Source organism: Plectropomus leopardus, chromosome 9 (genome assembly GCF_026936395.1).
Source record: "Plectropomus leopardus strain MGB_pleo_1.0 chromosome 9, ASM2693639v1, whole genome shotgun sequence".
NCBI classification, from domain to species: Eukaryota; Metazoa; Chordata; class Actinopteri; order Perciformes; family Serranidae; genus Plectropomus; species Plectropomus leopardus.
This window is the reverse complement of record NC_142184.1, coordinates 21,364,299-21,383,426: the sequence shown is the minus strand read 5'-3', so window position 1 is coordinate 21,383,426 and position 19,128 is coordinate 21,364,299. Positions and strand designations below refer to the sequence as shown.

General features: G+C 41.3%; 1 protein-coding gene across 2 annotated transcripts in view; it reads right to left on the bottom strand.

The window, feature by feature from the left end:
- The window catches only part of cpne5a (copine Va), a 96,097-nt gene extending 79,374 nt beyond the window's left edge, over positions 1-16,723 (bottom strand). The window contains exon 1 of one of the 2 annotated variants that reach the window (XM_042491462.2): positions 16,210-16,723. In XM_042491462.2, coding sequence (XP_042347396.1) covers positions 16,210-16,319 — 110 coding nt within the window. In that variant the 5' untranslated portion in view covers positions 16,320-16,723. The remainder of the gene's footprint in view (positions 1-16,209) is intronic. The other variant, XM_042491461.2, reaches the window with a different exon arrangement.
- Between the last annotated feature and the right edge of the window lie 2,405 nt (positions 16,724-19,128).

Below are 19,128 nucleotides of genomic sequence, written 5' to 3'. Positions count from 1 at the left end.
TCCGTCTTATTTTGTGCTAGTACTATATGTAAATGTTATCTCAATTTAAAAATACCATATGCAAAGAGCTACAAGATAATTGGATGGTAATTCATAACCACACTTAACTTCACATAAACCATGCTGTCCTTAAGTTTTCATTTCCAAGTGAGCAGCACAATGAGCACATTAAATCTCAATGAGAGGACACAGACACTCAGATACAAGTGAAAACATAGCCACTACGTACGAAAAACAGATTGCCACTACAAAGCTGTCAGTGTGCGCATACTTTCACCAAAGCTACACAACCCTCTACATTAATTCTAATGAGATAAAGTATTTATAAAAAAAACACATAGGACAGACAATTGCACATGTCAGAATTATTTTTTATTGTAGAATAATATAAAAATATAAAAATCGGCCAATGGAAACACATCTTAGAAAAAACTCATTTATTGCAAAAAAGTTTTTATGCTCATGTGAGGTGGTATTTCAGGCAATTTTTAAAAAGCCATATTTTGTAGAACTGCAATGGAAACACTTTTTTTCCTCTTTTATTGGTCACATGATGCTATGGCTATGTGTTTGTCGGTAGGACCTGGCTCCCATGGGCATGATGCAGCAGGCACTACAAGAGGTGCATCATATAACAATTAATTCAGTACCAGTTAAATATAGCCTACGCTTAAAAATCCTGCATAACTAACTGCAATATTACTTGTCAAAACAAAAAATGCACTCAGTAAAGTTGGCACACAATCACACACTACAATGAGTCTGTAACAGGTAGAAATCTCGCTTTGCCTTGTACGTGACAAATCCCGTCTGTGTCCTTTGTATTTCATATGTAAGAATAGGTGGCAAAATGAACGCTGCTGCAGAGTGAGGCTGAGGCGTTGAGCTCTTTTTGCCCTAATGACAGTGGCCCCGGGGCAAGGAGCAGCAGGCAACAACACAGCATTATATATGAGGATTTATTTCCACATTCACAGCATGCAGCTATCAATACATTGAACAGGTCCATCAGTATTCATACATGAGCTACAGGTTAGATTGTAAGTCTGATCCAGTCCTTGTACAGCAGTATGGGTACGCACGCAGTTCCCATTCAGTCTCCCTCAGTTTGAACCACAATCAAAGAAAACAGGAAACTAATGCAAGTCAGAATGCCTAAAACGGCATTTCCCACACCCTAAATCCTCTGAACCTTAAAATAAAGCACAGCCTGGCTCGCTGCGGAGGGGCTATCCAGTTCCTTGACACTGATCATCATCCAACACCTTTTCAAGCAGCCAGACACTCTGATTGGCTCATTGACTCATTTATGATAAGAGCTGCAATCAGTATTAATATTATTCATTCAATTTTTATTTTTAGCCTCTTCCAGACTGGATATAGTGTGTTTTTTATGGGAGACAGAAGGAAGTTTCCCTGAATTTTAGTCATTCCCTTTTGTATTCCATTTTGTCAACATACAACATCTAATAAAGCAGAAACCACATTTAAAACATAAGACAGCACTATAATCAATCACTTTATGAAACATCTTAGATGGGAGGCATTTTCGAGATGGTTTCAATTATATCATTAGCACATCAGTGTAATGCAAAGGCCTATAAATATGTCTTGTTTCCTCATCCTGGTTGTGAGCATTGTCAATAAATAACTTCGTGCAGTTCAGAGCCATCCTCATCCCTTTAGGGTGCAGCAGGATTTCAATGAATATAGATGAGATTTCAGGACTGAATCCAAGGAACGGGGCATCATTCACGTAATGCTGCATTCCTGGACACAAAATCTTCTGTCACAGTGATACGTGGGGGGATAATAGATGCAGCTTTGTTGGGTATTAGCCTTGGGCTGACCTGACTACAGTTGGAACATTGTCAGTGTAATTATCATTGGAGATAACAAAGCCATCCGTGACTAACTGCCTCTTTGTATCCCACCTGTAACCGTCTGGCATCCATTTACTTCCGACAATTAGCTTGTCCATCACCACATCCATCTCTCAGTGCAGGAGAGCAAATGGGAAAAAAGAAAAGTGGGAAACAACACATCCTATTTCACATTTCTACAATGTGGAAAACAAGCCTTTGTTTAAGTTGCTGAACACCACTTTACTCTTGCAGAACATTTCTGTCCCAAGAAGAAATTGTTAGTATACAGATTTATAACATCAATGCTAATTAATCCACCATCTTTTGGTGCACATGGCCAAAGAACACAATGGTGCCGCAGGATGGGTATTAACATCTCTGATAATCCGTTTGCTTTCACTGAAGTAATGCTGCCTATTTCAAAAGTTAACTCCTTCCCGCTACCAATCTCAGTGGGATAAGAGAAGATCATTATCCCGAAAGCTGATGTAGAACAAGTTTGTTGATGAAGATGAAGTTCATTGAAAGTAGGACAAAAGTAATTAGATCCAACTACTTTTTATCCACACCACATTTCATCTTTCTTCCGCACTGAAGTGCTTTTGTGATCGCTATGACCATCTCACTTGAAACATGTGAATCAAGATGGCAAACATGACTTTTCCTATTCCTCTTGATCTCACCACCTTCATTAAAACTCCAAGTGTAATAATCTCCTCTACTCACTGGGGCTTTTAATATTTAATCACATTTGAGGTAAGAGTCTGGAGTGCATTATTAGCCGTAGAACAAACAAAACAATGAAAAATTTAATTCCACTTGAGAAAAAAAAATACATATATCCTTTTTAATAGCTTTCTGTCTCTGTCTAATCATTCCCAACAAAGTAATGTGTTCATTCATCAGTGAAGCGCAGTTATTGGTTGTGCACACTTTAATTAATAAGTACAGCAGTACCAGGAAAGTCTGCAAACAGTGAATTTGTTTCACCCAACCAATGCATTTACTCAAAGGCCCAATTCTCATATCAAAGTTACAAGTGGTAGTGAAAGAAAACTTTCTATATTAAGTGGAACAATCCTTTAAGATCCTAATACATCATTGGTATGCTGATATTTATATGAGCCAATGCGATGAGTTTTCAGACATTGCAAATATGCCATTGTCTGCAGTTTGGTTTCTCCTGCCTTGGCTACAGGGAGCATTTTCCAGGTTTCAGGATGTTCGTGATTTGTTCACAACTTGAGTTTCAAGCTATGAATTGATCAAAGCCGTAATCAAATTTTAAAGAAAAAAGAAAAAAGAACGCTGCTTCATTACCAGGCCAGTAGATGTGCTCTGTAGGTTAATGTTAACAACCCGTGCTCCTACAGTCAGTCTATAATGTCATTAGTGGAGTCGTAACGAGAGCAGTATCTTCTCTGCTGGACTTACATTAAATTTTTGGGCATCAAACTAGGGAGAATACAACATGGTCAAATGTGTCAAAATGTGCGACTGTCATGCACAGATCAGCAATGCCAATGTAACATGGGTTTTATAGTTACTTTGCTTCTGAGACATTGGCATACTACCGGCGATTTTGTTTTTTATGCTTGTTATAAAGAAAGGACCATAATACATTGAACTGATGTTAAAGTAAGATAAAACCATGGTTTTTGTTATAAAATCTTTAGTTACTCGTACAGCCATCTTGTCAATGTTTTCTCATAACATTGGGTTTAAAGTGTTCCTCTGAAAAAGCTCTGTGTGAAGGGTCATGTAGCCCTTTAGCCCCTGACAAACGAAACCAACATCAGAGAACTTGCATCGAGGAAAGCCCTTTGCTAAGTCGCCTCACAGCGCCATGTCTCGCTAAAAAGGTTTCACATGAACACACCAAACCAACAGCCAACCAGCATGATGGCTGTCGGTTTGGTGTTTCAGGGCCTTTAACACCTCACCCTGCCCCTCTATCCCAACAAGAATCGAGACACTCTAACCTGAGATGTGAACACAGAAAAAGAAGGGCAAAGTGGTTAGGGCAAGGGGTGCATTGGGATTGGGCCCGGATCTGCAAATTCCCTCTGGCTGAATAAATGTATAAAAAAAAAAAAAAATTGTTTGGCTGAAATATTGAGAAACGTTTCCACTACAGTTCAAGAGCAAATGAAATTTGACCTCTGAAACATGGTTGGCTGCTGAACTCTAATTTAAAAAGAATATATTAGAAACACACACTCCCTCTTGGTCAGATCCCTGGAGATATTTTAGCAGCTCCCTGGTCCATGTGGCTGATTGTTAAAGTGAGAAATGTGAGAATTAATTCCTGCACCCACAGTGCCTTATTGTCAGCAGTCCCTTAATTCTCCTCTACTGTCTTAGAGCTGTCGAAATCATAATTGGCACCTCGGAGAAACAGCATCTAATTCAGTGGAAAGCTGTTTTAAATAGTCTTGAATCTGGCTGGCCAATTCCGGTATGAGCTGCTGGCTCATTGGTTCTTAAAAGGACACGACAAATGCAGGCTTGAAAGTCAAGTCTCTAACAGGGTTAGAGGAAGGAAAGTCTCTATATCACATTAGAGGCAATGGGAGATGGCTGGGAGGAGACAGTGAAGGATGGTTTGCATTTTCAAGTCTACTCCTCTGTCGCTTCACTGTCACAGCTGCCCTATGGCCCTCTCTCTCATGACTGAAGACAGACATTTTCTTTCTACTCGCACACCATGGGGTTATAGGTCTACTTTTTGCCTAACACAGTACGCCCTTAAGCAGTATCTCAGGAATCAAAGGGTCAGAAACCCACACAGAGGTGATATATGCTGCTGCAGAGGTCGGCCGACCCTCAACTAACTGGAGGAATCCCATTATTTAGACTGAAATATTCAGTTTTCATTGTAGGTGTTTTTTTATTTCAGGAATAGAAATATTTCAAATATACTATGCAGGAAAGATCATCAGAAAAAAAAAAGTAGTAAATTAGTAAAGTAAATCAAAATCCAGAATGTTGCCATATTGGCACACTTTTAGTTTTCTTTGATATCTTATGGAGTTTTTTTTTACCTTAGGTACAATTAATTTGTACCCCGTCGTCACGCCCCCACCGCTCAGCTTTCACATTAGTGATGTTGTTCAGTATCTGAGTACACTTGTTTCATCAACTATGCAACATTTTTGTTGTGCTACATTGTGCTACCAGGGGACCATCAACAGCAGTGGAGCAGGCATGAGGAGGAGCCATTACTGTCAGGTAGAGAGCTCTCCGCCTCCTGCTGGTGCTCCAAATGCAGATCGAAGGTGGCAGCAAAGCCGTATGTGAGTCTGTCCGCGGCGGGCTGCACTGCCATCTGATATACGGGCACCAGAATGTTTCACAACTGGTTAGTCCACTGGTAGAGTCAGTGTTCACACTGGAAGAGTACCTCAGACGTGTACACTTGAGACGGTACTCGAGACCACCTTTTCAAGTGGACTGGGGCACAGATTGGTGTACTGTGCCTGGGCATGGTACACAGTGTTCACAAACCAATCAAACAAAATGGGCTTTGGGGTTAGGTGTACTCCGATCTGGGCCTGGATCCCTGATGTGAAAGCCCACTAACTCGTCATTGCGTCAGCCCAAAAAGCAGAGCAAGTTTTTAATCAACAAACAAAATGTGAGGGGCGACCTCTAGCTCATTGGGTTGTCCTTTGCAGCGGCCTGGGTTTGATTCTGAGCTGTGGGCTTTTGCTGTGTGTCATGCCTCTCTCTCTCCAACATTTCCTGCTCCTGTCCAGCAATATACCGTTTTTAAAGGTATACCATGATATGAGAGTTTAAGATTATCATACTGTGTACATTTGCTTAGTTATGATATTAAAGAAAAAAAAGTTTCAATTATAGTAATAAAATGTTTGTTGTACCAAATCTAGCACTTCTGTTTTCATTCCTTTTCCCCTTCTAAATGATACTTATAATAATAATTTTGTAATACTGTAATACTGTGAACCTGCGATATTTTCTGATACAGGTATTGTACAGTAAAAATCACATTCCGTTACAACCCTACTGTTAATAAAGGTGACACCCCCCACCCTCAAAAAAGAAATGATAAAAGAACTAACAAAAAAAATGCCACATATGTACCCCCCCCCCGGCAGAGGGGGAAGATCTTCCTCATGTTGCCAGTGTTGTGTCAAAGTCTGTTCCCCCGTCAAACTGTTTTTTCGCTTCTATTAAAACGTGCAGCGTTCGGCTTGGCAGCAAATTATACACAGCATGTCAGACACTAGTGCCTCTGTTAGTCCGCTGTCACATTGCTTATTACTGGTGCAATACAGGTCAGATTTAGCACTGCCATGCCGTCAGCATAGGTTACTGATGTAGGGAACTTTTTAATTTGCCAGAACGTGTCATAATGACAAACATTGGTTTAGCCAGTTTACGCCCCTACACCAGACCACACCAGAAAATTCAGAAATCGACCCAACTCTATTAAAGAGTATTTACTCTGAAATTAAAACAAATAAAACAACAGATAAAATCTCATGCACTCCTGCATTTTATTACAGGTAATGATCTGTGCCTGCGTTGCATAACTGAATCCCCTTAATCGTGACAGATGATCCACAGTAATGTTGCTTTTGTCTGGATCACAAAAACTCCCCTCAATTTCATTCAGTGTGCAATCTGGTCCCTTTATTAGTGACAGACCCATCTGCTGACCTTCACTGTGATGGCACCAGGTGTCTTCTCCTCCTCCATCTGTTTAATTATTCAGTTTCTGTTCAACCTGGGATCTCTGCAGGTTGACAATACCTGCAGCAGAGCACTCCCTGGGCGGCCATCCCGCGGGCAGCGACAGAATCTCAGTCATAAAACTGCTAGTATAATAAATGAGAATGCACGTACGCTGTGACTCCCTGTTTCGGAGTGGCTTTTGGTGTGTGACTAATGTCCGACCAGGGAATAATATCACTGCTAATTGCACAATGTGACAGCTCGGGGTTTGTGCAGAGAAAGGTCTTATTTTTGAGAGAAGCAGAGGGAGATGCACACACACTGATACTAGATGGCTGTTATAACCCTGGCAGAGCACTTTGCCTTTAGCGAATTCACGCCAATTTCCCTTCATCTCTTCGTTCCATCTGAAACACCCCAGGCTTCAAATATCTGCAGGCACACACTTACCATATACTTCACAGACCTGTGACGTAAACCACATTAAATTGTACACTAGGAGCCAAATCAGGCACAGTGAAGCATTTCTAAGCTCATACATATTTTGGCTTTGAAAGACAGTAACTGATCATTAAGTCGAGAAAGAAAAAAGAAGCCATGCGTGGATTCAGTCAAATGTGGAGTGCAAAGAGCAGAGTCAGTGTGTTCATGATAATAAGGCATACAAAGGAACTCTCTCAGAGGATAACACTAATTGATGTTAGTGAGGGATGAGAGAGCGGTGAGCGCACTGTAATAGGGTGGAGACAGAGAAATGCAGCTGTCCAACTGGTGGTGGACTCGTGTTGAGTCTAAATGGGTGAAAGCAGCAAACAGCAGATAAGGAGGTGGTGGATCGTAATGAGCATGAACTGACAGACACCGACTAGAACTGCGAGTACTCAGAGGTATGACCTCACACACATATTCACTCATACACTAATCACCTGAGATGTAAACACTGGGCTGGAGATTAATGTCCCCACCAGTTTAACAACAGATAGCATAATTAGACTGAACTGCCATTTTTTAAATTTAGAAACATGGAACAGAAGTGGTTCCTCGCAGCACATTTAGGTTTTTACATTGTTCAAAGAGTAGACTTACAACAACTTGAACAGCAGTACTTCATATATTCGCTGTGTCACAGTCCAGTGAAACTAAAATAAAGAAAAACTAAAATAATTCCAGCTTAACTGGGAGAAACAGAGATCACTGAGCACAACATGAGCTATTTAAAAAAAAAATTGTCAGAAATTTCTGCTACAAGGCTTATAAGGAGAGTTAAACCAACCACTTAAGGGATAACACTTGAACTACGACATTTGGCAGGTTATTAATTTCACTAGGTATGCAAGGCGACTTGGTGCGTAACATGCCACGGAGAGCAGTGTTTTTTTTGGACCCCATCTAGTGTTAAGTTCTTAATAATACTAACATTGAAATGTAAGTAGCTTTTAGGAACTTTTAGACAGAAGTCACAGAAGTTCAGAAATTATTCTAATTTTTACATTTCTTGTTTATTTCCTCTGGTATAGCTAATCTTGTCTATCTCATTCACTTGTTCACTAATCCCTATATAACAGCCACTCAATAGTTCGTAGTATATGTAGTTTACTCCACAGTTGTGCAATGATAGTTATTTAATCAGAAAAATGCAGAGCATTGCATTGTGGGATTGTTAGCAGAGAGCAGTGTAACATGTATGGATGCTATTTTTTTATTTCAATTGAGGATTTTTTAATGGCACTACATTACATTGCACACATGTATATCTACACACACAATTCAGGCTCTCAATTAAAATGGTGGAGGATTAATATAGTGCATTATCGGGGGGACTTCAGACACAGCTTGTCTGCATGTATGGGGTAGATTTTCACAGTGTCACCCGATTGATCTCCACTGTGTGATCAATAAAGGCTTTCAACCGAAAGCCTTTAAAAATGTTCACCGCAAGGTCTGTGTATTATCTTGAGTAATTGGGTCATGATTTCTGGAAAGAGATATTGCTGTTGAGTCTTTCAAATGTATTTGTGGGTGTTTTGAGTGCCATCTAGTTCCATTATATTAGAGAGAAGGCAGATATCTCCTCAGCTGATATCTCCAACACTCAGCAACTCACACCAAAACGATTTAAAATTATAAAAAGTGCTACAGGTGAGGGAATTTTTATTTTTTGGGGTGTGAACTGTCCCTTTAAACCAAACTGGGAATTAGACTAATTGTCAGTATCTTCACAATCCTATAATCACCTCACAGTTTTGTAGCTTTTGGTTAAGTTTAGCTCATACAGTTCACACATTTTGACTGATAATCCATTTCCCCACAGTGAAAATTAAATTGTATTTGCACTTATCAAATATTTCAGCCACATACACAGCTTTTTGGCAAAAGCATACACACACATTCACACCCACACAGCCAGAAATGTCCCTCTGGGCTACTTTGTAACGTACCCATTTAAATGTATCTAACAGAAAAATTACTATCTCAGACAAGTCGGCAGAAATGACAAAAACCTGACAATGAGTAGCTTGTTTAGGCCTGTAGCTAAGACTGTCAATGAGAGAGAGAGAGGAGAGAGAGACCTTCAACATATGCAACATAATGTGGTAAAATCTTCACAGAGCAACCTGTCATACTTTGTACAAATCTGCCATCAGCTCACACATTTCCCAGACAAGCTGTGATGTAAGGTCAAATATCCCTCAACACAGAAATGCACTAACATACTCTGCTGACCCTTAAGGTTCTCTGAAAATGGTGACAAAAGCAGCTTGAGACTTCTGAGCCAAAAGGGACTTGCTTTGACTTCTTATTGCTGCACCACCCTCTTGACTTTTCCTGTCAATCCAATCAACACTTTTAGATGACACAGGCAACATGCAGAGTTCTGGCATGGAACCACAACTGTGTATCCATGGGATCCCCCTCTGCTGTCATATATCCCAGATGAGAATATATTAATAATACTGACACCACCACAAGCCAAGTGTCTGGGATCCAAACTCATTTTCACTGTGTGTCAGGGGTTCATGCATAATCATCCGCTTCATCGACCTGCGAGACTCACCCGCTGCAATCTTAACATCCCCAAATTGGGATAAAAAAATCTGCCTCCTCTTGGCACCCTCGTGTCTCTCAGCCTTGATCCCCAAAACACATGTGACACATCACTCACACAGACACACACATACACACAAGCCATCCTGTAAGATAAAAGCTGCAAGCTAGCCCCAGGTCAGTCTTAACCCAGAACACGATACGAAAAGAGCGGCACAGTAAAAACATGGCAAATTGAAATTTCTCTCTTACTCAAAGAGATGTTTTATTAATATTTTATGTTCTTGCACAATGCAAAGTAGTTCAATTCAAAGTTGCTTTCTGCCAGAGAAAAACAAAAAGATGCTTCAGCCAGAAAAACAGGTCACAGGGTTTGATTAATGGGTAACGACGACTAAATGAGATCAACAGTTACAACAGCATTTAACACAACAACAGCAGCAGCAACAGCAGCAGAGTTACAGGCCATGACAAGGCATACGAATAAACAAAAGGTTTTCACACAGCTTGAATCCTAATTGCTCAGCTCAGGCAATTGTTTTTGACAGATCGAGCAGCGACGCCACACATCCTAATCGCCCTGATGATTTCATTAGGCTTCCCCCCTCTGCTACAATGATTGCCTCAGGAAAGGTTCGGATCAAGAAGCATGCCACATGTTTTTAGAGTGACCCCAGGGAGCCGCAATCAGTGGCCCCTTGCACCCAGGATCCTCTCCTGCAAGCATATGTCACAGGATGCCGGCAGTCATGTGACCTCTTGTGTGTTTCACCAGGTAATGAATCCCTTGGGAGCGGAGTGGCCTGGTTGATTTGGATCCCCCCAGTGCTGGGGCGCATTGATTGGATGCAGTTCTACTCTAACTAATCTATCGCAGCAAACGAACAGTTACAGCGAGACCCAAAGCAGCAGCAGAGAGCAGGAGGAGATGGACAAGTTGCATTGACTCTATCTTGATGAAATGGGCAACAGGGGATGATAAAGTTCGATGTTCGCGCTCGGCGCAGAGGAAGGAAGGGTGGCTTTGTCAGCCAATTTCAGGAGGAGGAGGAGAATGTGAACGCGGTCAAGACTGAGGAAAAGAGGCCAGCTTGGCGTGTCAATGCTGCAGCGGGAGCTCGAAGTATTAGCATCTACTTGCTTTTAGAGCCAGTGTCACGCTGGTCAGTGTGTCATTTCATGCTGCATTTCTGTTGGTTGGTCAGTAGACGTAGGTCACAATAGCAGTCACACAGATGGTCATCCAAATTTTGTGACAGTGTCAGAATTTTATCGCAGGCTGTCTTTGATCGCAAGACTATGGCAACAGCCATCCTTGAACCTCTCACTATGCGATGTAGGACCACCGTTTCAGAGCCACGACCAAAGATATTGCCACTTTTCTTTTACACTGGTCATCTTTCGTGTGGGACAGCCCAAAATCTCACCTAAAAGACGCTAAAAAAAGACGCGAAATTCCGCTAATTTCTGTAGTCCTACAATTAACAGACTGATGTCCTACGAACAGTTACAATACAGAACACACGAAAAACAGATACTTCACATAACAAAGGACAGCAGGCACACACCCAACAGCACAAAACACAACATGATATACACAATAACCACATCTGTTAAGTCACAAAGTTTCTTGTGCAAACAATACGCACTGTGCAATTCAGAAGTCGGCACGAAATACACAACAACCACAATTAAAGTGACCGATGCAAATATCTTGCACTATAAAAAAGTATCAACAAACTGCACAATAAATACAAGTTTATTTCATACCCACAGTATGAAATACACAATATCTAGAGATAACCAGTGGCTCTCAACTGGTCCAGCCAGGGGGTACACATTTCTCCTTAGATATTAGTTCAAGGTCCACACATTCGAAGAATTACCATATATTCCATTTATTCTTCATAAAATGTAAACAACACATTGGTTTAGAAAACAAAGAAATAAAAGATACTGCAGAAATTCACTGTATTTGAAAATAAAGTGTGCTTTCTTTACAACCTTGACACATTCACAACTCACTTCAGGTCCATTCAAAATGGCCCGCGACCCACTTTTGGACCACGACCTACCAATTAGGAATCACTGCCTTACACTCTATAAACAGAGTAGGTGCACATTGCACATTACAAATTACAATATAAAATACCAATAAGTACATTTTGAATTGATGAAGTGCAGATGCCTTACATAAAACCGTGAGTACACACTGCACAATACAAAGCTTGGTGGTTCAGCTGGAACATCATGTGCTCACAATGATACAGTGTCAAATCTGAGCTTTTCATCAAATGATTCTATTATTTTTTCTCCTTAAATCTCCTCTGTATGGCAACAATCTAACAAATGAGATGCCAAAAACTAATCTTTCAGGAGCAATAAGTTCTTTCCCCTCGCTCCATTCTGATAAGGGTTGTAAACCTTTTGTGAGGGTTGTCGAGCTTATCAACTCTGGTCCCTCATCCTGGTCGCAGAGGCGCTTACAGTAAACAGCGCATTTACAAATCATTACTGACATCCTGTCCATGGATCTCTCCTGTGATGAAACACAGCAAAAAAATCTATTCATTAAATGGAGATCCATGTGTCAAGCCTTTGGGGGCTTTGAGATTTTCGTCTGTGTGCGCATTTTTTCCAACATTCATTACCACAAGAGTGCTTCACAGCGAAACCGCAGAGCTGTGGCCCCAGTTTCCCTTAAGTCATTGTACATGGGAACTCTGAGCCGGTCTGGTAAGCTGAGATATAGAGGGGGCACATTTTTACAATCGGGCAGGATTCACATTTACTACTTTGCTCATAATTAAAGCATGATGTAGCAAACCGCACAGACAACTTGTGAAATATTCATCAGAGCTGCTCTGATATTTACTAATGAACACACTCACTACAGCCACGTAAGAGTTGGGATCAACCCTGTAAAGCCACCAGGGGACCACTGGCCCTAACCCACTGAACTGTATTAGCTGGCATATGTTTGGTGAGGCAGATGTAGGAATAGAGGCCACTTGAGCTTGAAGAGCCATCTTATCGCTGAGTTGGAGTATAGCCCTCGCAGCTACGAAGCAGATGCTCTGGGCTCGGCTCACTGGCTGACCTGTGAGCAAAACCAATCAGAGACAGAGAGACCAAAGACGGGGAACAATGTGCTATCACAGCGATATGCACTTGTTTTGATAAGGGGTTGTCTGCTTCAGTCCCCCTGGTTTGTCAGGGGGCTTGCTGTAATATTGGCAGAGGGTTATGAGAATGCCTGTAGGGCTGCACGCCGCAATTCAATTCCATGTGCGCTGCAATCTCAGAGCTTTCAGGCTTACCAAATCAATTACACAGAGTTGTGGAGCCTGCGCCTCTCACCCACATAACACCCATTGTTTCTGTTTGCTTCCATTGGATGGACCAAATACACACTTGCTAATAAGTGGGTGGAAAGGCTTCATGCATGGCTGTTTGTTTCAACTTTTGAGCTGTCCAGTGTTTAATCTTTGAGGCAGTCCTCAGAGGTCAGACATGAGCTACTGTAGCTAGTCACAAAGTAGAACAGGCAGGACCTGAAGTCTTTGCATCTAACGCAGACGCAGTTTCAAGGCCCAATGAAAGCAGGAATGATTTTTTTTTTCTTCTCTATCAAACTGTGTCCTGGAGCAAATCTTTGTTTGGAGAGACATTAATGACAGACAAGGGAGCTGCAGATCGACAGAGCCTGGGGGCATCAACACAGAGCCCAGCTTAAAGTATGAAGGTCTGAGAGATTAAAAAAAACATAAGAGTGTACCAAGTGGGAAACAATACAAAATGCTACTCACAACACATGCCTCAAAATGGATAAACACATATAGGCCTTGTAACAATAACGTCTTTGGTTGGACAAGATATTTTCCCAGATATAATTGTGATAATTAATATTTATGTCATTTTAAGACCATTTTATGCCAACGATATAATGATAACAGCATAACAATGCAGGTGCACCCTTTCAAATAGCAATGTGATATTAATTCAACCAGAAATGACAGCAAAACATTCGGCTTAGGCACTGAAAAAAACTTCTTTGGCACTGCGTCCAGGTCTTATCATGGTAAGGAAAACCCTGCAGTTTATCCTGGCATCATGTTGGCTAAGACTATGTAAACGAACATACATGTAAACACAGTAAACAAAATTGAATTATATGCAAGTTTCCAATACATTTTTTTGGATACAATTTTTTCATGGCTTTTCAAGCATCGATACTTCAAAAAAAAAAAATCTTTGTGCTGTTCTTTTCAAACATATCAGGTTTACACTCTATTCAAACATAATTTCAGCAAAACATCACACACAGACACATACTAGAACTATTTTATGTCAACAGCTACAAGAAGTAATATTTTTATGTTACATTACTTGGAATGTTATCCATGGACGATTACTGTAACAATTCCATCAAACACAAAATCTGACTTTTCAAAAACAAAAACTTTTCAAGATTTTTTAAGTTTTTCCATGACTGGAGAAGTGTGGATACACTGTAAAATCTGACAGTTGATTTAATTTTTAAAAAATCTAGAATACCAATTGCCTTGAAAAATGGAAGTAAATATAACTATTAATCTTAATTGATGTTACTGAGAATTGAGTTGTATGTACTTAAGTTTGTAAAGTTGTTGCAACTTAAACATTTCAGTCAACCAAGTTTACTGCGCTATTTATTTGTATACTGCCAGCTGCCTACTAGTCAATCATATTTGTATATTCGTAAACATGTTAAGAGAACAGAACTTGCAGACCTTATAAGTTCATCATTGGCAAAATCCTCTTTGTCATGATTAAGTTTAGTCAGACTAACTTGGTTTAATGAAGTTGGTAACACTTAAAAAGAACAAGGTAATTTCACTTGTCATCTTTTAAGTTGCAGCAACTTCACAAAATTAAGTAAATAAAGCTAAATTACAAGTGAACTTGAAAAATTATAGTAAACATAAATAAAGATGTATAGTCATGTTTATGCTTCTTTTTCAAGGCAACTGGTTGAAAAAGATCAACTTGTCAGATTTTACAGTGTATGGGCATGAACTCATTTGCTGACCTCGATAATTCAATAACATATTAATTGTGATAGGGCTTTACACACAACCTAAGCTCTATATGCAAACTTTACACACACTTACTCTTAGTTCACACACCATGAAATCATTTTGGTTACATAAACACAGGATGCTACAGCAGCCCTACGCAGGGTTTAATGCTGTTTGTCATCTTTACCAGCCCCCCTCTCCCCATAGCAGCACTGTCCTCCCCACCTGTCAACTCTATAAAGGTTAACAGATTCCTTCTGAAATGTGACTAATTAATTCATAAAATGGGTTATAGGGTCGCCTACATGGCAACAGCAATGTTGTGTTTGTTGAACATCTTTAAAATTTCAAAATGGATGGCATAGCAGCGTTTGCAACAAGAAACCCCTCCAGATAACTGAGTGAGTCAATGCAGATTTCAGGAAGAAGTCAGATGAGACAGAGAGTGAAGAAAACAATGACAGCAGAGTGTTTGGCTGATAAATTTCTCGCCTATGGCTTGACATACATTAATATCCGGAATCTCTATGGGATCCTTTTAAACAGAGGGGCACATGGGAGCACATCATTTACATGCATATAATAATGATGCAGCCAGGAGCTACAGAGAGATTAACTCTATGGATTATGGCAAAATGATGCAAAGCCCAAGAGGCACACAAATTAATAAAAATTTCCCTGAGAGACGTTAATTAAAACTGTACCAACTGCACTTGTCGACCTATATAAAGCCACTATGTTGCAGCAGTATACTGTATATACAGTGACTCTACCTGCAACCAGCGCCGCCCCACCCTAACCAGCCGAGGCACTTGCCATCTTCGAGGTATTTGGGGGTTTTGGAGGAGCGACATATATTCACTTAAAGCTTAATGGACAACAACAGCTAAAATATATACTTTCAATTGTTGTTTTCTGTGACATACAAGTGTCGTTTCCTCAGCATGTAAAGCGGGTTACACAGCATCACACACGACAACTTGCCTCAGGGGAAACCTCTCAGGCACGCCAACAAACTCCACGACGGTCGATATCTCCTGTGGCACGCGACTTGGCGCGCGCAAAACACAAATACACAGCGGTGTAAGCCCACGAGACACATTGGCGGAGACAGGGATTTGTCCAAATAGTCACCAAAGCGCAAATCTAATCAAACAAAAGCGTAAAAGTTTAAAAGATTGTCAGATTTACAGCGCGTTGTGCACTAACTGGGCATCACCGCAGTGTTGTGTCGTTTGTTTAATTTACAATTTCAACAAAAAGTCTATGAAATGCCAAAATATTTCAATGACGTCTTGTGTGTCTGTTCGCAATTATCTCTGCCATGATTTTACCCATAAAGCGCGATCATTTTATCTTCTGTAAAGTTTTTTTTATTCGTTTTCATGAGTAAATGACATCAAATTCAGCACCAAAATGTTAAAATGGCACGTTACGCTACAATGTCTGTTTTCTGACAGCCAAACGCACCCAAAGCGCGCGGAGCTCCCCAAACCCTGACGCAGAAAACGGCGGCATCAGCACCGGAGAGGACTCACCTGCAAGATACGGTGATCTCTACTTTGGTGGCCGGGATGCTCCCACTGATGGGGTCGAAGTCACGGACCGTCGCCGTGGCCTCCACTTTGTCCATAACGTCTCCCTCCATGTGTGCAGGAGACCCAGGCCAGCTCCCTGAGCCGCGTGAGTCCCTGTGAACCTGGAGAGCCGACGGTGGAGAGCCGGGGCGCAGCGTGCGAGCGAGCGAGCGGATACGGTCCAGACAAGCCTCCTAAGTGCTGTCCATTGAACGGGCAACAGCATGGAAAGTTTGATGAGAGGCTGCGGCAATGAGGCGATTGATTTGACTAAAGTGGAATCACATGCCAGCACGCATCAGCGCCAACTCCGCTTGTTTACCAGGCAAAGAATGAGCTCTTCTGCCAGAGCTGCGTTTGAAAAGTAAAAGCTGTGAACTCCACCCCTCCTGTCTGCATTCTCCTACATGCTGCGACTGACAACTCGTTGCAGATTCAAGCTGTATCGGTCTGTGGCTGGATGGATCGTTATTTCGCTCCAAATTGGTTTGAAGAGCCTCAAACAGAAAACAAATAAGCACCGAGGGGCATGAATACAGCCGTGGACTGCATTTCCTCTCTTAATTTAATTAGAAAACATTATTATAGGTGGAATATTTTTTAATGAACTGAACCGGGAGAGTGCAATTTTCTTTACTTGCTGTTTGATTTTATGAAAGCTCCAAAGGGAGGGGGAGGGGGTCCTTGCGGAATTAAATTACCGCCTCACATTAACGACAAAATAAAACGTTCAAGATGAACCTTGAGGTCACACGCGACGGATGAATAGTTTATTTTCACCTCATGTTAAGACTGCATCAGCTCCTCCAGAGCCACCAGCTCTTATTACTAATTGAAAGGCTTACATGGAGCTCTTTCAGCATCTGGACAGCTCCTCAAACTCCTACAGCTTCAGTCACAGCCTCCGTCCTCGTTTATCCTGACAGTAAAAAGTGACGCTTGTTTTGCCTCCACACCTACTGTATATTCATCTCTGGGAGACTGTATAGGAGACTGTGCTCTCCCAGGGGAGCTCCGTTTCTGTTTCATCACTTTCCTGATTGAACAATGCGGTGAAATGAGGAGAAATTCAACCTGTCAAACACAATTTATGGGTAAACTGCTTTACCTTAGAGTCTGTGGACATTCTTGCAGTGTGTGTGTGTGTGTGTGTGTGTGTGTGTGTGTGTGTGTGTGTGTGTGTGTGTGTGCAAACGCCTCTGTCTGTGTGGGTAATTCCCATCAGTCACAGCGACAAACTACCAGCAAATCTCCAAGGAGAGAATCACTGCACAGATTGATTGCTTCTCTCTTGCATAATGTTTTTTTAAGAAATCACTCTAAATCACTCCCCGTGTCCCCTGAAGCCATTCACACTGCTATCAGAGGCAAATAACAGCAAATAAACAGTCACCTCAAAATCAACGCTTTACACAAAGGTTACTGAGAGATGCCTCAAGTTATGATATGTGTACAGCATACTCTACATATAACTGAAACGCCAACATTCACACGTGAGTCATGCTGCCAAGGAAACTGAATGAGGTCCATGCTACAGGCTATCCATCACTCTCCACGCCTCATTTCTGAAGCATTGTGGAAGGTCTTTTCACAGCCGCAACGCACTGCTATAGTTACACCTCCACACCTGAGAGTAAGGTTTGGGCTGATGGGAGCTGCATTGCATTTCACTGACACAGAATCCCCACAGTGCAGCTTCATCATTAGTCATGTTCACTCTGTAATTAGGCCCCGTGGTGGCCCTTGGTCAGTTGATTTTGAGCTCCCTTCAGTGCACTGTTCTCCAGCCGCCTACTGTGAGGCTCTCTACTGTTCCTACCCATAGCCGCCCCACTTCCTATAGCTGAGGCAGGAGTGTAATTATGACTGTATGGACCCTCTCTGCGGGGAGAGAGAGAGTGTGTGTGTGTGTGTGTGTGTGTGTGTGTGTGTGTGTGTAGTGTAGTGTATCAGTGTGGTATCATCCAGACCTGCTAAGCATCAGCAGAAGGAGAAGGAGGCCAGTTGACGGGAGTACAAACTCTAACATCACTGGTGTTGTACAGTTACAAGTTGCCTACAGCAACAAGAGCAAAGGCTGAGTTTCTTACATGAAATCCTACCAGTCTGCCCTCAAACAAAAAGAGCATTGTTTTTGAATAATCTGAGGAATTTGACTCCCTGGATTAAATATGAGGTCACAAGTCGTAGTGTTATCGCCGATTCAGATCTGAGCTTTCAGTCCCACATTATCAAGGTGACAAAAACATCCTTTTCCCACCATAGAAACTTAGCAAAAGTATGGCCATTTATAAATCAAAAAGATGCAGAAAAACTGATTCGTGCCTTTATTTCAAGCCGACTCGCTCACTGTGATGCACTTTTTACAGGTTTACTGAAAAAATCTACTGAGAGACTTCAGCTGATCCAAAGCTCTGCGCCTCGGCTGTTAACCAGAACCAAGAGGAGAGAGCACATCGGGCCAGTTTTAGCTGCTCTGCACTGGCACGGTCCTTCTCCTTACATACAAAGCTCTTAATGGGCTAAGACCAAGTTATATTGCTAACGCTCTTGTTCCTTACTTGCCTTCACAAAGCTGGTTTATGAGAGGTTCCCCAAAACAGCCAAAAGAAAACTGGGAATGCAGTTACACCCCAAAGCTGTTGAACACACTGCCTATAGTTATCAGAGAAGCCACCTTGCTATTTCTTCACTTAAGCCTTTAACTAGCTCTGATTTAACTGCTTTGCATTTTACTTCACACTTATGCACTGCGGCACCTATTTAAAATTTTGTATTTTCCTCAAATATATGCATTTGATACAATCTATTTTTAGCTTTATTTTTATCAATATTATATCAATGGGTTTTATTTTCCATCTTATGTTATGCATTCTATGC